At 34.3% G+C, this 20,101-nt stretch overlaps 1 protein-coding gene across 1 annotated transcript in view; it reads right to left on the bottom strand.

Annotated features, from left to right (window-relative positions):
- The window catches only part of TkR86C (Tachykinin-like receptor at 86C), a 93,156-nt gene that overhangs the window by 65,266 nt on the left and 7,789 nt on the right, over positions 1 to 20,101 (bottom strand). The window contains exon 2 of the mRNA XM_073975075.1: positions 14,600 to 15,160. Within this exon, the coding sequence (XP_073831176.1) occupies positions 14,600 to 14,781 (182 nt within the window). The 5' untranslated portion in view covers positions 14,782 to 15,160. The remainder of the gene's footprint in view (positions 1 to 14,599; positions 15,161 to 20,101) is intronic.

The following is a 20,101-nucleotide window of genomic DNA, read 5'->3' on the forward strand; positions in this document are numbered from 1 at the left end:
CAGACAAATTACAATAACTTAGTATGCATAGGCCTGATGTAAATGTAGAAATTTTGAAGAATAGTTAAATATTCAAAACATTGCTGTGATAATACACAAACATTTTACAAAATATTTCAAAATGAAAAAAATGTATATGTCAATTGGCAATCGCGTAAATTTCATACAGTAGGCAAAACCCAAAATAATACTAGCCAAGTATGATAGGCCAAAGTGGCATTTACGGAATAACATAAACGACTATATCGTAACTGGGTTCGTTATGGTCATTCATGATACTGCTATTTATGTCAAATGCTAGTGTTAATTGCGTAAATGCCACCAAAGTAGGAGTTAGTCCCATCATTATAGTTCTTTGGCCCACCTATATTTTCATTACCCAATGTGACACCTGCCCAAATTGCGTATTTTTAGTACTTTCAACTTAAATTCCGTAGTTTGGATAAGCCATTCACTTACATTCACTTACAATATAAGCAACCAATGGCTTATCCAAACTACGGAATTTGAGTTGAAAGTACTCAAAATACGCAATTTGGGCAGGTCCAATGTGGGTTTTTTATATTCCAAATGGAACGCACAACATCTTCTGTATGAATTCACAACGTACAACCATCAATATGATATTTACAGTATCCAATCACAACGACAATCTGTATGAAAATTGGGAAATATGGTCCTAAAACATATATATCAAAAACAAGTGCTGCTAAGAATGTTATATGGTATGGTTAGAGATTTCTTTTATTCAGAGACCCATAATGAAATTTCATTTGGAACATTTCTTTCTTTAGATTTTGATCCAGTATGGAATTATGTAAAATTAACAGTCCAAAATTAAAACATATAATTTCATCCTAATATATATAAATTTGTAATCTAATGTTTTAAGGAAATAGTATACACAGATATATGGTTTATTTTGAAACTCATAGTGAAATTGTGTGTAGAATTTTTCATCCTTTGACACTTTTCACCTAGCCTAGGTTCATATTACTTCCATGTACCAACTCGAAAAAAAAGGAAAAAATTTTCATCAAAAAATTGGGAAATATTTTCATTTTTTTCAGGAAAATTGATACTGATATTTTTATCCTATAAAATGTAAATAGACATTTTATTTCTTTGGTGACCCATAGTGAAATTTGACGAAGAATATTTTTGTCTCTGACATCATCTCTCTAAAATTATGTTTTGTGGGACAATTTTGAATAAACTCAGATGATGTCCGACTTTAACCCTAAAACGTGTTTTTCATTTTTAGAGATTTCTGTCCATTAGACAAGAGTTACAGATTTGGTGTATTCTGAGACCTATAGTAAAGTAGTTTTAAGGAGTTTTTGAAAGATTTTTGAAAAAAGGGCAAAAAAAGACCCCTTGGATGAACCGCATGAGGGATAAAATAAAAAAATATTGCCCACATACTCCTCCGTAAAGTTGCCAAAGACACTATATGCCTGAAATGCAAGGATTCAAAGATATCTTAACTCGAATATTTCGAAAAAAATAAAAATGGGCGGAACTTGCCCTGCCTATTTTGGTTACTTTCCGACGTAAACTTTTAAAACGCCGATACACCTGTCTCATATTTTTAGCTCTTTAGCTTCATAATCTAATCGATTTTTCCCATCATTTTGAAAAAAATTGAATTTTGTTGCACAGTGTAATTTGTCTTTTTTTTTAATAGGATATAACTAAAAAGTCTTGCGGAGTACCCCAGTTCAAATGGTACACAAATTTATAGGAGCTCTCGAACTAGCAATTTCTCAATAAATTAGCTGCGATAACGTGCGAGGCCGGTGTACAGACCGCCCCCCCCCCAAAAGGTTACCACCCGATTTTAAGTATTTTCAGGATTTTGCCTAATGAACCGATTCAGCCAAAAATTTATATAGCCCCATATAACGGTACCTCCCGTTTTAAGGATTTTTGAAACTCTCTGACCAGGTTTTTGAACCAAATTGGCTGGGTAGTGAGTAAGAAGCATCCCTGCAAAAAAGGTTCTATATAGGATAGCCTCCATATATCCCCCATAAAACGGTACCGCCGCTTTGAGTTTAAAATTTATAAATATATGAATTATTTCTAACTCTGCAAATAAAATATCTCCATTTGATAAACATCTCCTCCAAATTCGATAGCTCTATCTTCATCCGTTTAGAAATTATAAAATTTTGACACAAAAACCCATTTTGGACACAAAGTTAACAAATGAAAATGTCCTTTTGTGCACACTTTATTGTCAAAGGATAACAAGTCTTTACATATTTCTTTTTAAATTTGTCATACTCGTATGTGTGTAAAAATAGTTACAAATTTAAAAAAAATGAATTTCTTACTATTTGTTGTAGTCAAGCTTAATCTCATATTTGTTGTTTTCAAATTAAAAAAAAAAAAAAAAAAAAAAAACAACAAGTTTAAAGTGGGGTGTAGTTAAAATTGATTACTTTTGGGGATGGCAGAGAATACTAGTTTCGTCCAACGCCACTTGGACTCATCAGTTCTCTTAGTTCTTTGTATTGAAACAAAGAACCCTTCCCCAATTTTATGACGACTCGAGCTCAAGAATAAGTGTGACTGATGAATTCGTTTCAATGCGAATTCAACCGAAAACACCTAAAAACTCTCGTAGCCGCATATGTAAACCAAATTAACTACTCCCACTGTCATGTGTCTCCACATTGCAGAGAATGCACATAACTATTTTGATAGTTGTTGAAAAATAACAACAACCAATCGTCCAATCGTCGTGTTTTCGGTTGAATTCGCATTGAAACGAATTCATCAGTCACACTTATTCTTGAGCTCGAGTCGTCATAAAATTGGGGAAGGGTTCTTTGTTTCAATACAAAGAACTAAGAGAACTGATGAGTCCAAGTGGCGTTGGACGAAACTAGTATTCTCTGCCATCCCCAAAAGTAATCAATTTTAACTACACCCCACTTTAAACTTGTTGTTTTTTTTTTTTTAATTTGAAAACAACAAATATGAGATTAAGCTTGACTACAACAAATAGTAAGTAAAACATACATCTCAACAAAACTGCCAAAGTGAATCTAAAAAAAATGAATTTCGCTATAATTGAATACTTTATGATTGGAAAATCGGAGCCGACTTTCATAAATTTTTGTCATCGATTGCAAAATAATTGTGGCCTTTAGAGCTATTTCCTGAAAATTTGTTTTGGCCCCGATACAACGTACTACGGATATAAAGATTGTTATGGGGCAAGGGTATCGTTATCCGATCATCATAAACTATTATAGAAATTGTTTTTACCCACAATAATAAACTGGTTGGACTAAAATTGGGGCCTTTAGAGAAATTTCGTGAAAATTCACCTTTGGCTCAATACAAATTACTATGTAAACAAAAATCGCTCGGGAGACACGGGTTAACATTAACCAATCGTCATAAAATTTCATATATAAGGTTTTCGGGTCAAATGGAAAAAATGTAGTAGTTCCAATCAAAAAATTGTTTTTTTTATCGCTCTAATATGCATACATTCATATATCAGTGAAAAGAAACAATATTATTTCTATTAAAATTAAGACTTATTAGATGGTATGACATTTCAGTTTTATGCAGCACTTATAGGTTACTTATGCATATTGTTGCTAAATCTACATTTTCTTTGACCAGTTTTGTGTGTTCGCACATATTGGTCCATTAATATTTATAACCACTTTTTTGTTATCTTACATTTTTATATTTTGCAAAGTACACCCATTTTATGGCAAACATTTTCATATTAATATGTCGATTAGTTTTCGTAAAGCACAACAATTAGAAATGACAGACAAATTACAATAAGCTAGCTATACCAAAACATGCACTGACAAATTTCTTGGAAAAAGTTTTGTAACCACAAAGAATACTAACACTCTGTTTTTGTAACTAATTTTTGTTCGTTCGTCTATATTCGTCATAATTTAGGCATTCATAGCTCCGCCCCAGATGACATACAGACCTAATTTTTCGAAGATACGTTCCCTATTTAGTAAAAAATTCCTCATTTAAAACTCAGCGCTCTACATTTCGTGCGAGAAGAAAATATTTTTAACAAAAAGAGGGGGGAAAATGCTAAGTTTCAACCATTTTAGTCGGACAATTTTCAAAAACCGGACTATATACACATGAACTATAGGAAAAATGGAGTAAAATGGCACTTAACATTTTCAGTTTTCTCATCCTGTTGAACTGTTAAAGGACATTAAAAAACATCCTGCAATTTTTTTCAAAAAAATATATGTTAATATCCTTTATGTAGTGCTACGCTTTCCGAAATTTCAATATCCTACCTTGTAACTTATTTTTTAATAAACATTTACATGCAATTCTTCAAAGAAAACAAAACATTTTATTCCATATCATTGTGCTGCGACACGAACAAAATTAAAAAAAAAAAAAACAGTAAGAAAAGTATCAAAGTCGGGCAGGGTCGACTATATAATACCATACACCACTGTGAATATGTTAAATATATATGGGAGCTAAATCCAAATCAGAACAGATTTTGATATAATTTTTCACATTTATTTGTAGACCAAATTCCGTCACATAGTCCAAATTCATCAAAATTGGACATATATAGCGTGTTTCGTGCATCAAATACCTCAAATCGGTCGAAAATATGTATGGGAGCTATATCCAAATCTGAACCAATTTCGATATGATTTGCTACAGTTATTTCTAGACTAATCGCCGTCACACATTCCAAATTTCATTGAAATCGGACAAATATAGCGTGTTTCGTGCATCAAATACTTCAAATCTGCCTAAAATATATATGAGAGCTATATCCAAATCTGAACCGATTTCGATATAATTTGGCAAAACATAATACCCCTTACCACAAGGTGGTGTAGGGTATAAATACGAACAAACCATATTCTGACATCGCAGCATGATAGAAGGCGTTTTCCCCATCACTTCCACTTTCGCGGTTATTTGCCCCAAAGGTTTCCTATAGTTTCAGATGTATATAGTCCGGTTCATGTGTAATATTGGTTCGAATGTAATGCGGCTAAAATCCTGAAAATAACGAAAATCGGGACATTCCGTTCTATGGGTGTTATATCAACACGTGCACCTATATTGACAAATTTCTGGGCAAAGGACACACAGAAAACAAAATAATGTGACTAAAGGAGGTACCGTTCTATGGGTGCTATATCAAAACGGGGACAAATATATCCGATTTTCAATACCAAACATCCAAGGAGTAATAGAAACTTTTATATCAAATTATGAACCTCTATCATAAATATTGCGAGCTGTATCTTGATTTCAAGCGGACAGACTGAGATGGTTACATCGGCTTAAATCAAAAATATGTATATGCACTTTATAGGATCTCCGACGAATATTTCGAAGTATTACGAACGGAACATATTATGCTAGGGGGTATAACAAGTAAGAAGGGTCTGTAGTAGGTCGGGCCGACAATGTGATATCATATACCATTATCCCTGGGCACTACCTTTCCGCGGAACTTCATTTTCCTGATTTTTACATTTGGCATATACATATATACTGTCATCACCGACATTGTGCGTCGAAATCTATTTTCCTGGCCAAACCCCAATTTTTTGTCGTCACCGATTTTTTATTTCTATATGGGATTCCATAGTAGACATATTGAAACCAAAAAATTAGGTCAAACTACTGGAAGTTGTGGATGTGGCGTGCTCCTAAAAACAAAAAAAATACCCATTTTGGAAAATATATAATTTTTGCACATTTCTGCAGAAAGAAATAGCTATTTCTCAGAAACTATAACAGATATTGTGTTCACTTTTTTAACTGAATAGGATTGCTGTCTTTAAGAATCATTTTAATATATTACCGTCGCGTTTACAGGTAGAGAGGTATTTTATTTTTCCACATGTACTAAATTTTAGTGGACTTGAACTTTTAGAACGTTTGTTTTCGCAAACAGATTCCTGAGAATGTCCTCTTTCAGCCCATATATACTTTTGTACCACACCAATTCCGTCCGTTTAACACTTTTTTAAATTTATTGAAAATAAATAAGCAAAAATACGTGCTTTTCCTTACTTTTTTACATAAATGGACATTTTTTTTGAAATAAATGAATTTTTATACGAGTTTTATAAAAACGTGACGGGTCGTTTTTCAATTTTTAAACAAATTTAAATTAAAAAATTTAAAAAATCAATATTTTCTATTTCTTGGAATATATTGGAACATATAGAAACAGACAAAAACACTCATATTTTGGTGCAAACTATGAAAAAACTCAACATTTTTACTTTGACCTTGAATTCCTCTGCAACTACTTGACCGAAGTTGATCGTTTTTGATTCACCGGAAAGCTGAAGGTGTTATTTGTCGAACAAAAGAAAATTAGAAAATATCTCTATCCGTTCAAAAGTTACAGAGTTTTGATTAGGAAAAAACGATTCCGAACCACTATTCGACGTAATCATAATTTTATATTTTATTCACAAAAGTTCACAAAGTATAAAAAGTAGGTCAAATATTTCGCGGCGTAATATGAATTTAGATGGGCATCATCCAACATTGTGGTGTAGGGTATAATAAAGACCTAGAAAAATTCTTCAATCCTCCGTACCAAGTTTGAACAAAGAAATGAAAATAACTGTCAAGGCAGGATTTGGTCTTACAGTTCTATCGGTGATAGTAGTGCAGCTAAATTTCAAACTCCATCCTTAATATTGTATGCATTTATCAAATTCAAGCTGAGCAAAAAAGTACGAGATGTCACACACATGCGGAAACACAAAATGTATGTAACCTTGATTTTGAGATGTAGGGCATAACAATTTGATGATGAATCTTTCAGGTACTTAATCCAATTATTTGACAAACAAAGTATGACGAGTTTGAAGTTCAGAGTTAGTCGATAAGCAAATGAAACAAACCCTTTTTTTTTAACTTCATTTTAGTCACTTTCTACGAAACAATGGCAACATGAATTACGATTGTGTGTTTCTTTTTTGTTCATTTTTTCACATCGACAGAAGGAAACAGACCCAAAATTTAAATTTCTTCCGTCCCTGAAATTGTCGTGTGACGTTGGGGAAGAGATTATTTTGGCGGCTTCGACGGCAACTTCCATTTATATTTGGTTTTTATGTTAATGGTTTCTTCTAATAGAATGAAAAATTGTTCTCAGGAAAATGTATCCTAACCTACCTAATTTAAATGTTTTTTCTGCATTTTTTGCACGCCATATTAAGGAGGTTTGTGGACATTTTTAGGAATTTTTCATTTTATTTACATATTTGACTAAAAACTAATATGTGACAGCTTAAAGAGTTAACGAATGAAAGTGCCATTTTTTGCATACGGAATTTTCAAAGGATAACAAGTATTTACATATTTGTTTTTCATTTTGGCATATGTTTGTATAAATAGAAGAAAAATTGAATTTTGCAGTTAATTGAATATTTTATGATTGGCATTTTTTGGAAATGTGTGTTAAATGTAAATTAATAACAACATGCATGTATATACCTATATTGGGAACTATTCCCATACTAAGCCTTTCTACACGCAGAGAAAAAAATATGATTGATCCAACAATATTCGAAGAGCAAAATATGTATTGTAAAGATATTGTTAAATTCCAAATGTAGTATTGTGCTTCCAACAATTGGGTTTTGTTAAATCCAAAAATAGTTTTTGTCAACTGGACAATAGTTCTCTCTTTTCTTCGACAATTTTTTCTCTTCTCTCGCTATTCGATGCCGTGTTGAAAAAAAAACAATTATGGTGAGTTTAGTTTGTATGACATGATGCCTTTATCTTTGTTTTTGTGTGTATGTATACCAACAATGAGACTCTTGTTATACCCTACACCACTATGTGGAAAGGGTATTATAAGTTTGTTTTGGGAAAAATTCATGTAACACCGCGAAATATTCGTCGGAGACCCCCAATGTGGTATACCAATCCTCATATCTCGGCGAGATAAAGCGATTATGAGATGTGTGTCCGTCCGTCCGTCTGTCCGTCCGTCCGTGTGTCCGTCTGTCCATTATAAATTGTAATTAAACTCCAGGCCGCAATTATGGACCTATCGTCACGAAATTTGGTATGGAGGTCGGTTTCACATCAGAATAGATCGCTATTTTGATTGGTGATGATTGTGAAATATTTAGCGGGTGAAATGGACCAAAAACATAATTTTTATCAGATTTTGTAGCTGCTCTGTAGGTGGCAATAATAGTCCGATCGCCTCGAAATTTTAAATAAGGTAAGAGTATATGACAAAGAAGAAGCTTGCAATTTGAGATGGCGATCAGATAATATTTAGAGGGTTAAATGGACCACAACTTTTGTGTGAAAATTGTGAAAATTTTTAATAAAAAGCTTATATCTTTGTTCCTGAAAGACATCTTCCCTCCTCGTGAGTTATATTTGGAAGATGATCTCTTGACCTTTTAATTGATGTCAATTATGATGATGTACGTGATCAGATAACAGAGCTACAGCCTAATATAACCAGTTTTTTGTTTGTTATGTAATCATAAACCGGTTAGAGGTCGCAAATATAGCTCATTAGTCACGAAATTTTGCACGAGGTAAGAGTTTAGGTTGAAGAAAATGCCTATAATTTTGCATGATTATCTGATATTATTTAACGGTTGACATAGACCATTACTTTTGTATGAAAAATATACAAATTTTATTTTTGGTCCATATTTTCATTCGTGGAGGGCATATACCGGCAAAGGAGCCTACATATGGAAAAATAACTACTGATCTTCCCCCTGATGCAAATTGCAATAATGTGTCTACTAGATAACGCACCTTCTGCCTGATACATAATGTGTTTTGTGTAGAGAACCACAATTTCCTCCCATGATACAAATTGTCGCTATCATGACAGAGAAATTTTCAGTTCAGTTGTCAAATTGGATTTTTATACAAATATTGCAACATGGGGTCGCTTCGCCAGGATTAAGGGTAAAGGGGATACAAACAAAATACGACCAAAGATGTGTCTCATCGAAATATAGGTTTTAGACCCCAAGTATATTTGGACGAAATTCGTTTCAGACAATTAAGAGTCTATTTAGCCTTGTCCGTTCATCTGTCTCTCTTAATGTCTAGCTGGCTGGTGCGCACGATAACTCTCGAACGGATCTAACGATTAGACCCAAATTTTATACTTCGTAATATTTTGCCCAGGCTTTGTTTAGGTTCGAATGTAGGCTATGTTGGTCCACACCTCCTCCAAAAAAGTTGAAAAGTGTTTTCGAAAATTTGTGTGAACGATAACTGGCGAAGTGAGCAATCGATTTGCTCCAAACTTTCCATATAAATATTATTATTCCTTCCAGATATAGATCGGATAAGACTATATCGGTCCTTAGGGTACCTCCTACACAAAATTCGGAAAAGGGAAATTTAAGAGTCCCTTTGAATCGTTATGAATTTTTTCAGCAGATTGTACTTGCGCCGCAAATCCGCAAGTTAACTCTCAAGGGGATTTTCTGATTGGTCGAAACTTTACACATCGTATTATTTCATCCAGTCATGTGTCAGGTCGGAATATGGACTATATCTATCCGTCCTTCGAGTACCTCCCACACAAAATTTGGGAAAAGTGCAGTTTGAAGACCCGTATCGGATCTATTTGATTATTATTTTCTTTTTGAAGAAGGTTCTTTTTACGTTCTGTATTCTGGTCCCTTTCCCGGAGTAAGTCATACTTCCTGAGATAATAGTTCAGAAGTTCCAAAAATCCCTGCCGGATCCAACTAAAATTACAAATCTGAAAAAATAATTCTCAAATATTTCTCAAATATTTCCTCAAATATTTACGATACCTACAGATTTACGGATACCATATTACTCCCTTTGTTGCTGTTTAATTGAATATGAATAATTTTGGGATTTATAAATTTGTTTGCATGCAAAATTTTTGAATTTCAATTCATTATTAGTTATATCGTATTTCTACCGGTATAAAATATATTTTAGATATCACAATATATGCCCACAATGAACTATTTCCGAAGCATATGTGAAATACAAGTGCACAATTTTGGACGATAGATCTTCAATAAACTCCCAATTTTCCCAATAATTAAATATACCAAACTGCGTGGTATATGTATTTATTTTAGGTGTATTCCAAAGAGGAACCTGATACTCAAAGACAATTTGAAGATGTAGCAGGAGGGGCTAATCAATGTGAATTTTCCAATTTTCGAATATTATTTAGAAATGTATAATTTATATACTTTTCCACAAACATCCCAGTAAAGACAAGGGAGGCTTTTCTTATATTAATGGATTCATATTAAGTTATTGATAGTGTCCTATGTTGCCACTTGTAGAGACGTTTTTCATGGCTGAAATACTCAGCAAATATCGCCAACATTACTAAGGGGTATTTTGCCACCATTGACAATTTGATGGGAATCGAACCCGGACATTCAGCGTGCAGGCGGTTGCACATAGTTAATTCCGACAGGTTGTGGTGTAGGGTATCACATGGTCGGCCCCGTCCGACTATAGCCTTTGCTTACTTGTTTTTATTTGTTTCTGTTTTATTTCATTCTTCTATCTTCATTGTGCTTTGAGGTTTGGTGTTATACCGGAGTTTGTTATTGTGTTTAATTATTCCTTATGTTGTGGTGGGTGCTTGTGGCTTTTTGTTTGTCTTTGTTGTCAGCCAATGCAGCAAACCATGTATTGTGTTCATCAATGATTGCAATATTATACGTGACATTTATATCCAAGTTATGTGAAAAGTGTATATGAGAAGTATATACACTCAAATCAAACATTTCTGTGCTGGTTTTCTGGGTTGAAAATATTTTTGTAAACAAAATTAGGTTATGATAGTTCCTACAATCGGTATTGTTAACGATTTTTACAATATTGCGGAAATTCGAACGTTGTTTTTGTTTTCTATGTTTGGAACAAAAGATGGTATTTTTGGATTTCGATTACAATGTTTGAACAAAACAATTACATTTTTGGAACCAAAACAGATATTTTTGTTCCAACAAAAGCGAAAAATATGTTTTTTCAGCGTGTAAGGAAGTGTATTTTATGAATAAACACATAAATAAGTTTATTATACCCTACATCACTATGTGGGGAGGGTATTATAAGTTGGTTTTGGCCAAACAGTTTGTAACGCATCGAAGTAATGGTCGTATATACCAAAAAGAATGTCTCGACGAGGTGAGTCGGTCTGGCTACGTGTGTCCGTCCGTCCAACTAAACCTTATAATCACGCTACAGGTCGCAATTTTAATCCGATCGTCACCAAATTTTGGGTGTTGATGAAGGTCCCGGAGGGGACGAAGCCTACTGATTTTAGTGATGTTCGTTAATATTCAGGGGCGGAAAACTTATTTGGAGAAAAAGTCAACATTTTATTTCAAAGCGAATATCTCCGCTTCTATATGGGGTACATCAAAAGCAAAACCTGCTTTTGAAATGAAAGTAGAAAATATCACCTTTGCAACGATGTAACGTAGATTGTCGTAGGTGGTTAAACAACGAAGATATCGCAATAACCGCTCATAGAACCCAACTTTCCATTTTTCGATTTTAATAATAATGACGAATATCACAGCTTTGGTTGGGGACCTTCCAAAAACAAAGTCTGACTATGAAAGTAGAAAATCCCATCTTTACAATAATGCACAGTAGGTTGGCTTAGTTGGCAAAATAACGGCGATATCGCAATAGTCGGTAATACATCCCATTTTGCACTTTTTTGCAATTACGCTATAGGTCGCAATTTTGATCGGATCGTCACGAAATTTTGGTAGCTAATGGGAGTCCTAGAGAGGAAGACGCATATTGGGTTTGATGAAGGTCAACAATATGCCCTAAAAAATGTCTACCAGTGAAAAACTGAGCAAAAACAGGGTAAATAACAAAAATGACTACACAATATCGACAAGCTGTCAATGAGGGGCCATATTTAAAATGTTCTTAGTGACATTTTTGCAAACCATTTCGAAACTGAAAAACGTCATCTTGAGGTACTTTTTAAAACAACAAAACATTGTTCCACAACACCCCATACGGGACAAGGGAGACTTCTCTCATATCAATGAGTGCACCCCGATTCATATTTAGCTCAATGATATGGGACCTACTGTTTATCGCCGAGTCCGAACGGCGAGTCTTAAGACACCACTTGTGGAGAAGTTTTTCAAGGCTGAAATACTCAGGAAATGTCGACAACATTACTGAGGGGTATTTTGCCACCGTTGAAAAATGTTTGATGTTGCCTGGCCGGGGACTCGAACCCCCGACCTTCTGTGTGCAATGCGGGCGTGCATACCATTGCACCACGGTGGCACCCGAAGTACTTTTTAGCGGTCCTTAAAATAAAGTACGAAAAGGACATATAAGGAAGCGAGTAGAAGGTCGAAATACTCTACGAAAATAATCCTCATTCGATTTGACTGAAGACATGTCATCTCAAAAAATAGTTAAAAACAACAGTGAACAAAGATATAACGCTAATTCCAGATGCCTTACAGGGTCTCTAGCAAAAAATCATCACGCCATAACTCGGAAATTCTACTCACGGCAGATCTGCCCTTTGGGGCATTTCCAAAAGGAGTTATCTATGCCTCAAATGTCGGTTCACAGTGTATAAATTAAATGAAAACAAGTAAAAAGTCGTTAAGTTCGGCCGGGCCGAACTTTTTATACCCTCCACCATAAAATAGTCTTAATTAAAATGGAATAATTAGGGTCCTTTCACAATTTTAGGTGAAACAACTTTTCGACAATGGATAGACTCCTACTGCCTCCCAATATTGCTTAAATTACACTGTGAACACAAATGTTGGGGCAGAGATAAAAACCCCGAAGGACAGATGCGCCGTGAGACGAACTTCCGCGTTATGGCGTGATGAAGTTTTTGCAAGAGACTTAAGCAACAGTGAAAAAAGATATAACGCTAATTCCTGATGGCCCACAGGGTCTCTAACAAAAATTTCATCACGCCATAACGCGGATGTTCGACTCACGGCGCATCTGTCCTTCGGGGTTTATAATATACTCACCAAGGCTTTTCCTCCCCAAGAGGAATTTTCCGTGCCCCAGACATTCACCTCAATTTTGCTGCACAGTGTTATCTAATCTAATCTAAAAATATGGGTTCAGCTAGGTGAAAGGTAACACCTACGGGGCAATATCAAAGAGTCAACCGATCTTTAAATTTTTTGGCGGAAAAGTTTTATAGCTGCAGGGAACTTCCAGAGTCAAATTGAGGGTAGTTTCATCAAAACAATGTAGACCCTCAAAAATGGACCCATGTTGACTAATTTTAGTGAAGAAATTTCGTGACCACTGAAAATTCCCGAAAATCGGGAGGTACAGTTATATGGGGGGGATATACCAAAACATGGACCTATGTATATCGACGATTATTTTTGAATAGACAAATTCTCAAAATACAGATCATTACAGCTAGTTCGGTTAAAAATTGCAGCTAAAATTCTCAAGATACCGAAAATCGGGAGATACCGTTATATGGGGGCTATACCAAAACATGGACCTATATTGACGATGTTTCGTTGGAGATGTTTTAAGACCACTGAGAACTTCAAATGTCAAATTACAGCTATTTCGGTTAAAAACTGTAGCTAAAATTCTCAAAATATCGAAAATCGGGAGGTACCGCTATATGGGGGCTATACCAAAACATGGACCTATGTTGACGATGTTTCGTGGCTACTGAGAACCTCAAATGTCAAATTACAGCTAGTTCGGTTAATAATTTTAACTAAAATGCTCAAAATACTGAAAATCGGGAGGTACGGTTATAAGGGGGCCATATCAAAACATGGACCTATGTTGACGATGTTTGGTAGAGATGTTTCATGACCACTGAGAACCTCAAATGTCAACTTGCAGATAGTTAGGTTATAAATTGTGGCTATAATTCTCAAAATACCGAAAATCGGGAGGTACCGTTATATGGGGGCTATACCAAAACATGAACCTATGTTGACAATGTTTGGTGGAGATATTTCATGACCACTGAGAACCTCAAATGGCAAATTACAGATAGTTCGGTTAAAAATTGTGGCTAAAATTATCAAAATACCGAAAATCGGGAGGTACCGTAATATGGGGACTATACCAAAACATGGACCTATGTCCATATCCTTTGGGATATAAGTTTTTTGATCACTAGGAACCCTAAGTGCCAAATTATAGCTAGTTCGGTCTGCAAATGTGGCGAATAACGTCAAAATACCTCAAATCCGGAGGTACCGTTATATGGGGGCTATACCAAAGAGTGGACCGATATAGCCCATCTTCGAACTTGACCTGCCTATGGAAAAAAGACCCTCGGGTGCAAAATTTCAGCAATCTATCTCAATTATTGCGGACGCTAGAGTGATTTCAACAGACGGACATGGCTAGATCGTCTTAGAATTTTATCCTGATCAAGAATATATACTTTATAGGGTCGCAAATGATTAGTTCGATGTGTTACAAACGGAATGACAAACATAATATACCCTCCATACTATGGTGGAGGGTATAAAAATATATATTGAATGTGTTTTTTTAAACACACTAAGTTACTATACAACTTTCCACTTACTTGGCATCATTGATGTTATCCAAATTATCCTTGTTGTCAATAATTCCAGTAAGAACACCAATAATATCGGAACGATTCAGAGAATGCAGTAGACTTATATTTACAATGGAGATAAGCTCGAAACGCTGCACAGCCAAAATGGTGCAATTCACCAATAACTCCACATCCACATTTTCCGACATATTTTGTTTTGACTTTATTTATTTTATTTTTTAAATATGAATTGTGTTGAAGTTTCTTTATATTGTTAAGAATGTATTTAAATAATATTTTATTACACCACAGCACATTTTCACAGATTTTCTTAACATTTAATTGAAAGTTTTCATGTATATGTAGCAACGAACATTTCGTAGCATATATCACGTTGTCGTCGTCATTTTCACTCACAAACTTTTGTCATTAAAAATAATTGTAGCATTTTTCCTTTAACTTTTTCTATTCATTAACAAACAACGAAACAATAATTATGTCGGCAATTTTAATTGTGTAAATGCAGGAAATGCTTGCTATTATTACCACTTTCATCACAGCGCATGGCGCATATTTCAGCATTACAGGCTGTTTTTGTTTAATTGAATATATATAATAACAAACTTTTGTTATGTAGTATTTAAAACTTTTATGCATATTATGTTGGTTACATCATTTATTCTTATAGCTTTAGGTTTATGACATTTTACAACACAAATATTGTTTAATGTTTCAATCCATCATTTTGTTGAGAGTTGCATGCATGTTGATAATTTTTATTCAATTTGCTTTTGTTGTTTTAACTGTACCAACCAAATGTTTTTGTGATTTTTTGTTGTTAGTATTGGGGATTTTTAAAAATTCAAGTACATCCTTCACTATGTTGTCATGCCACATGCAAGTTTTTAGTGAACTGTGATGAACATATCGACGCCTCCAAACAATAGTATGCTAAGTCGACTTAGCATGTTTTCAAGTTCTTTACATTTTTATATTTAACGTCCTTTAACTTAAATTCTGTCAAATTTTGGTAATAATCGGACAATCCGAACAGAAGTTATAAACAAATATTTACTTAGCATAGTACTGAAGGTCAAACAAATTTCCAAACATTTAGAGCTTGTCCTGCAAAACTCATTGTTCAGAATTAGCAAACTATTATTTGGAGGTGTCGAACATCCTTTAACCTTAATTCTGTCAAATTTTGGTAATGATCGGTCAATCCGAACAGAAGTTATAAACAAATATTGACTTAGCATAGTACTGAAGTTAAAAAAAATTCCACACTTTGAGAGCTTCTCCTGCAAAACTCACTTTTTAGACTTAGCATACTATTATTTGGAGGTGTCGATATGAGTTGACTTGTATATGAATGTTCATTTCAATGTGTTAGAGTTGGCAGAACCCGACTAATATAAAATTAAAATACATATTGTTTAAAATATTCATTTTTTTCAATTCATATATTTACCATCAAATTTTTTTGATTTAATTTTGTATACTTTGTAGTCCACCCGACGTTGAAAAAAAAAAAAATAAAAAAAACTTATAAAAGAATCGGGTTTTTACAACTCTAACATTGAATACGAATGTTGGAATACATGTATATTGTATACTAGAATAATAATGACACAACTTGTACTCGTACTTGTTGAAAAAAAAAAACACTTTCACATTCACTGACTATTGTGAAATAAAGTTTGGATTACATTTTTATGGTACTTTAACCGGGCATGTCATGCTAACGATGTCAGTCAAATGGTGTTCAACGAGAAATTGCAGTTTTTCGTATGGAAGTATAGATTATAGCCATTAATTTGCAATCGTATTGTTTATAGTTTAATCCATTTTTTAAGACTACTAATGTCATACTTTGACATATCAGTTTCAAGACCAAACATTTTTATACTACTATGACTTGTATATTATATTAAAAAACAAGTGAGAGGGGGTTATAGTCCGACCTGGGCACTATTTTCCAAGTAATTTCTTTTATATGATTGCGACATATGTATTTTAGCCGTCCGGTCATACATACATAAGTTGATATACATGATAAAATACCAAAGATATAGAACATACATACATATATACGTAAACGTAAGGTATTATTTTCCGTATTTTATAATGACCAATCGGGGCTTTTTCGCTACATATTATTAAAACAAGTTAGAAAGTATCAGTCAGCTGTGCCGAAGGAGATATACACTCAGCTTCGGACATAAAGAAAATAAGTAAACTCAACACTTATAACGTCTCTATGATTTTTTAAATGTTGGGCCAATTTCCCAAGAAGAATGGACTTTGATCCCAAAAAACAAATGTACCGTTGTAACAAGGACCACAAAGACAAAAAAATCAAAAAAAAAAATGAAACAATCCGACACGATTCCTTAAACGGTACTCTTTCCAAAATTTGTGTGGGAGGCACCCGAAGGAGTGTTCCAATGTAATCTATATTCGAACGTAAACTAATTCTCTAAGAAATAATACGATGTACAAAATTAATACCCAACCGTTTTCTCCCCTCAAGGGTTATCTTAGGAACTAGTCAGTTTTGTTTGCGTCGTATCAGGAAGTATGAAATTGCCTCAAAAAAAATTGCACCGTCGTAAAAAGGGCCGCAAGACGAACATGTTTCAAGAAAAATTCAAATCGGTTCGAGAAGGGCAGTTAAACTGTACTTTCCCAAAGGGGTGGGCCGATATAATTCATATTCGAGCCTGATATATGCATGGATGTAATATTTCCACATCCCTAGTCTGGAACAATTCGGTTAGTCCCTTCTATAACTATCGTGCGAATAATCTTAGCGAAACATTTTGAACTTTTGTGAGGGTAATTAACGGAAGGTGTAGACCGATATGATCCATCTTCAAACTTAAATTAAGTTTGGATAAAATTTACGAGACCTAATATTTGAACCAAATAGGTTGATTCTTCGAGAGTTATCGTGGGCACCAGCCAGACAGACGGACGGATATAATAAATCGACTGGATTTCGAAATGGATTTCGTTCAAACATACTTGGGGTCTAAAATCATTATTTCGATAATCTCGTTGGCCGAAATGTTGAGGGTATAAACAAATGTTAAAAGAACATTTGTGGGGGTAATTAACGGAAGGGGTAGAACTTAAACTAGATTTGGACAAAATTTACGAGACCTAAAATTGAAACCAATAGGTTGATTCTTCGGAGTTATCGTTCGCTCCAGCCAAACAGACGGACGGACATAATAAATCGACTCCAAATTGTCTGAAATGGATTTCGTCCAAACATACTTGGGGTATATAATCATTATTTCGATAATCTCGTTGGCCTAAATATTGAGGGTATGAACAAATATTAAAAGAGTTTTAGAAATAGTTTTCGCTGATTTTTATCGAATCGATCAATGAAAAAAGACCGATATTTCGAGGTACTATTACATTACTTTTTACCAAAGGTATTACAAAAACTTCAAGACCCGTACAGCATTGTAATTTGTTTAAAAACCTGGGAATCCTTCTGTCATGATTTGAAAAACTTTGCTATGATGGTTGCGATCCAAAATTGTTGTCATTTTTCTTTACCAAAATTCTAACCTCTTGTAAAAATTTGTCAGTATTAAATTATAACTGCGACCTTTAGTTATGGTTACTATACACACAATTAAAACTGTGGAATTTCTGTATATACTAGGCTGTAACTCTGTTATCTGAGCACCTACATAAACATAATTGGCATCTATGGAAAGGTCCAGAGATCGTGTTTCAAAAATAACTCACGTGACCGGAAAGTGTTTACCAGGAATAAAGATATAAGATATACATATATAAGATATATATTTTTTTCCAATTTTCAAACAAACGTTTCGGTCCATTTCACCCGCTAAAAATATCTGATCATTATGTAAAACTGCAAGCTAAATTTCTGTCATAAGCTCACACCTTATTTAAAATTTTGCGCTCATCGGACTATGATTGCGACCTACGAAGCAGATTCAAATTCTGATAAATGTTTTGTTTTTTTTTTGTCCATTTCACCCCCTAAATATTTCACGATCATCATCAATAATAGCGATCTATTCTGATGTGATGATCGGTCCATAATTGCGGCCTGGAGTTTGATTACAATTTATAATGGACAGACGGAGTAGGGTATACAGATGGAGTAGGGTATAAATATGCGGACAGCTAAATATCCTCAATGTAGATAGAAATAAACCCTTAGCCTGTGACATAATGAAAAGAAGCATTTTGCATATGGGTGGTTTTTCCAAAACATTTCTGTTGTAATAAGTACTGCGAGAACTATTTAAAATAAAGTTTAGAATACATCCGTGTCCGATACAGTATAATACTTCGAATTTGATGTAAGTTTTGAAGAACTATCATGATTGGGCCAAGTCGACCCTTAAGATTAACAGTTGTTGGAAAATATTTCAATCAAATTTATACTGTCGTAATATTAGCAGAGAAGACCAGATGCTGTAAAATTTTCAAAACGATCCTAGATATGTACCTCAACTGAATATTTGCAAAAAATTTTGTGGGGGAAGTACCTAATGATTTATGTAGGTGTGAAAGAAATGTTACGATGTACAAAGATTGGGTTGAGCTGATGCCAGCTGGGTTATTTTGACAAAAAATCACTTTTGTTTTCATACCCTCTTTAGCCTAAAGATTGATGGTATACAAACAAAAATGAGTGACTTTGAAATAGAAGTATCATTTTCGTAGATTACGGTGCGCCTGCACCAACTTTAAATGGGAAGTTTTTGCGGATTCTGAAACTACAATGTTCATAGATGGGAAAAATTGGCGATCAAAGTTCTCATTTTTAGTTTTTTTTCAGGTTTCCACGACAACCGCAAATGATTAGATAAAAATCTAGTAAGGACATTAAAATCTAGATATTCATCGATGGATTTTATTTCTCAAATTTTATTTGTCCTTGATAAGCCCACAAAAATCGACTAAAAAGTGTTTCATAGTTTTCTTGGAAAAAAGTCATAATTTATTCCTCCTTGATTTTCACACATTTTGAAAGCTTAAAGATTTTCCCACGGGAAAGAGTTCTTTGCAGAATAAACCCGTTCAAAAAACGATAAAAACTTTTTCACTTGTATTTGGCAATTTGTCAATGTAAGATTCAGAAGATGGGTGCCACCGTGGTGCAATGGTATGCACGCCCGCCTTGCACGCAGAAGGTCGGGGGTTCGATTCCCCGGCCAAGCAACATCAAACATTTTTCAACGGTGGCAAAACACCCCTCAGTAATGTTGGCGACATTTCCTGAGTATTTCAGCCTTGAAAAACTTCTCCACAAGTGGTGTCTTAAGACACGCCGTTCGGACTCGGCGATAAACAGCAGGTCCCATATCATTGAGCTAAATATGAATCGGGGTGCACTCATTGATATGAGAGAAGTCCCCCTTGTCCCGTATGGGATGTTGTGGAACAATGTTTTATGTGATTCAGAAGAAACATATATGTATATATGGGAAATGTTGCCAATTATTTCATATTCCATTTCCAAAAAATTGA

Source organism: Musca autumnalis, unplaced genomic scaffold, assembly GCF_047663935.1.
Source record: "Musca autumnalis isolate F117 unplaced genomic scaffold, ASM4766393v1 scaffold_1, whole genome shotgun sequence".
Classification (NCBI taxonomy): Eukaryota; Metazoa; Arthropoda; class Insecta; order Diptera; family Muscidae; genus Musca; species Musca autumnalis.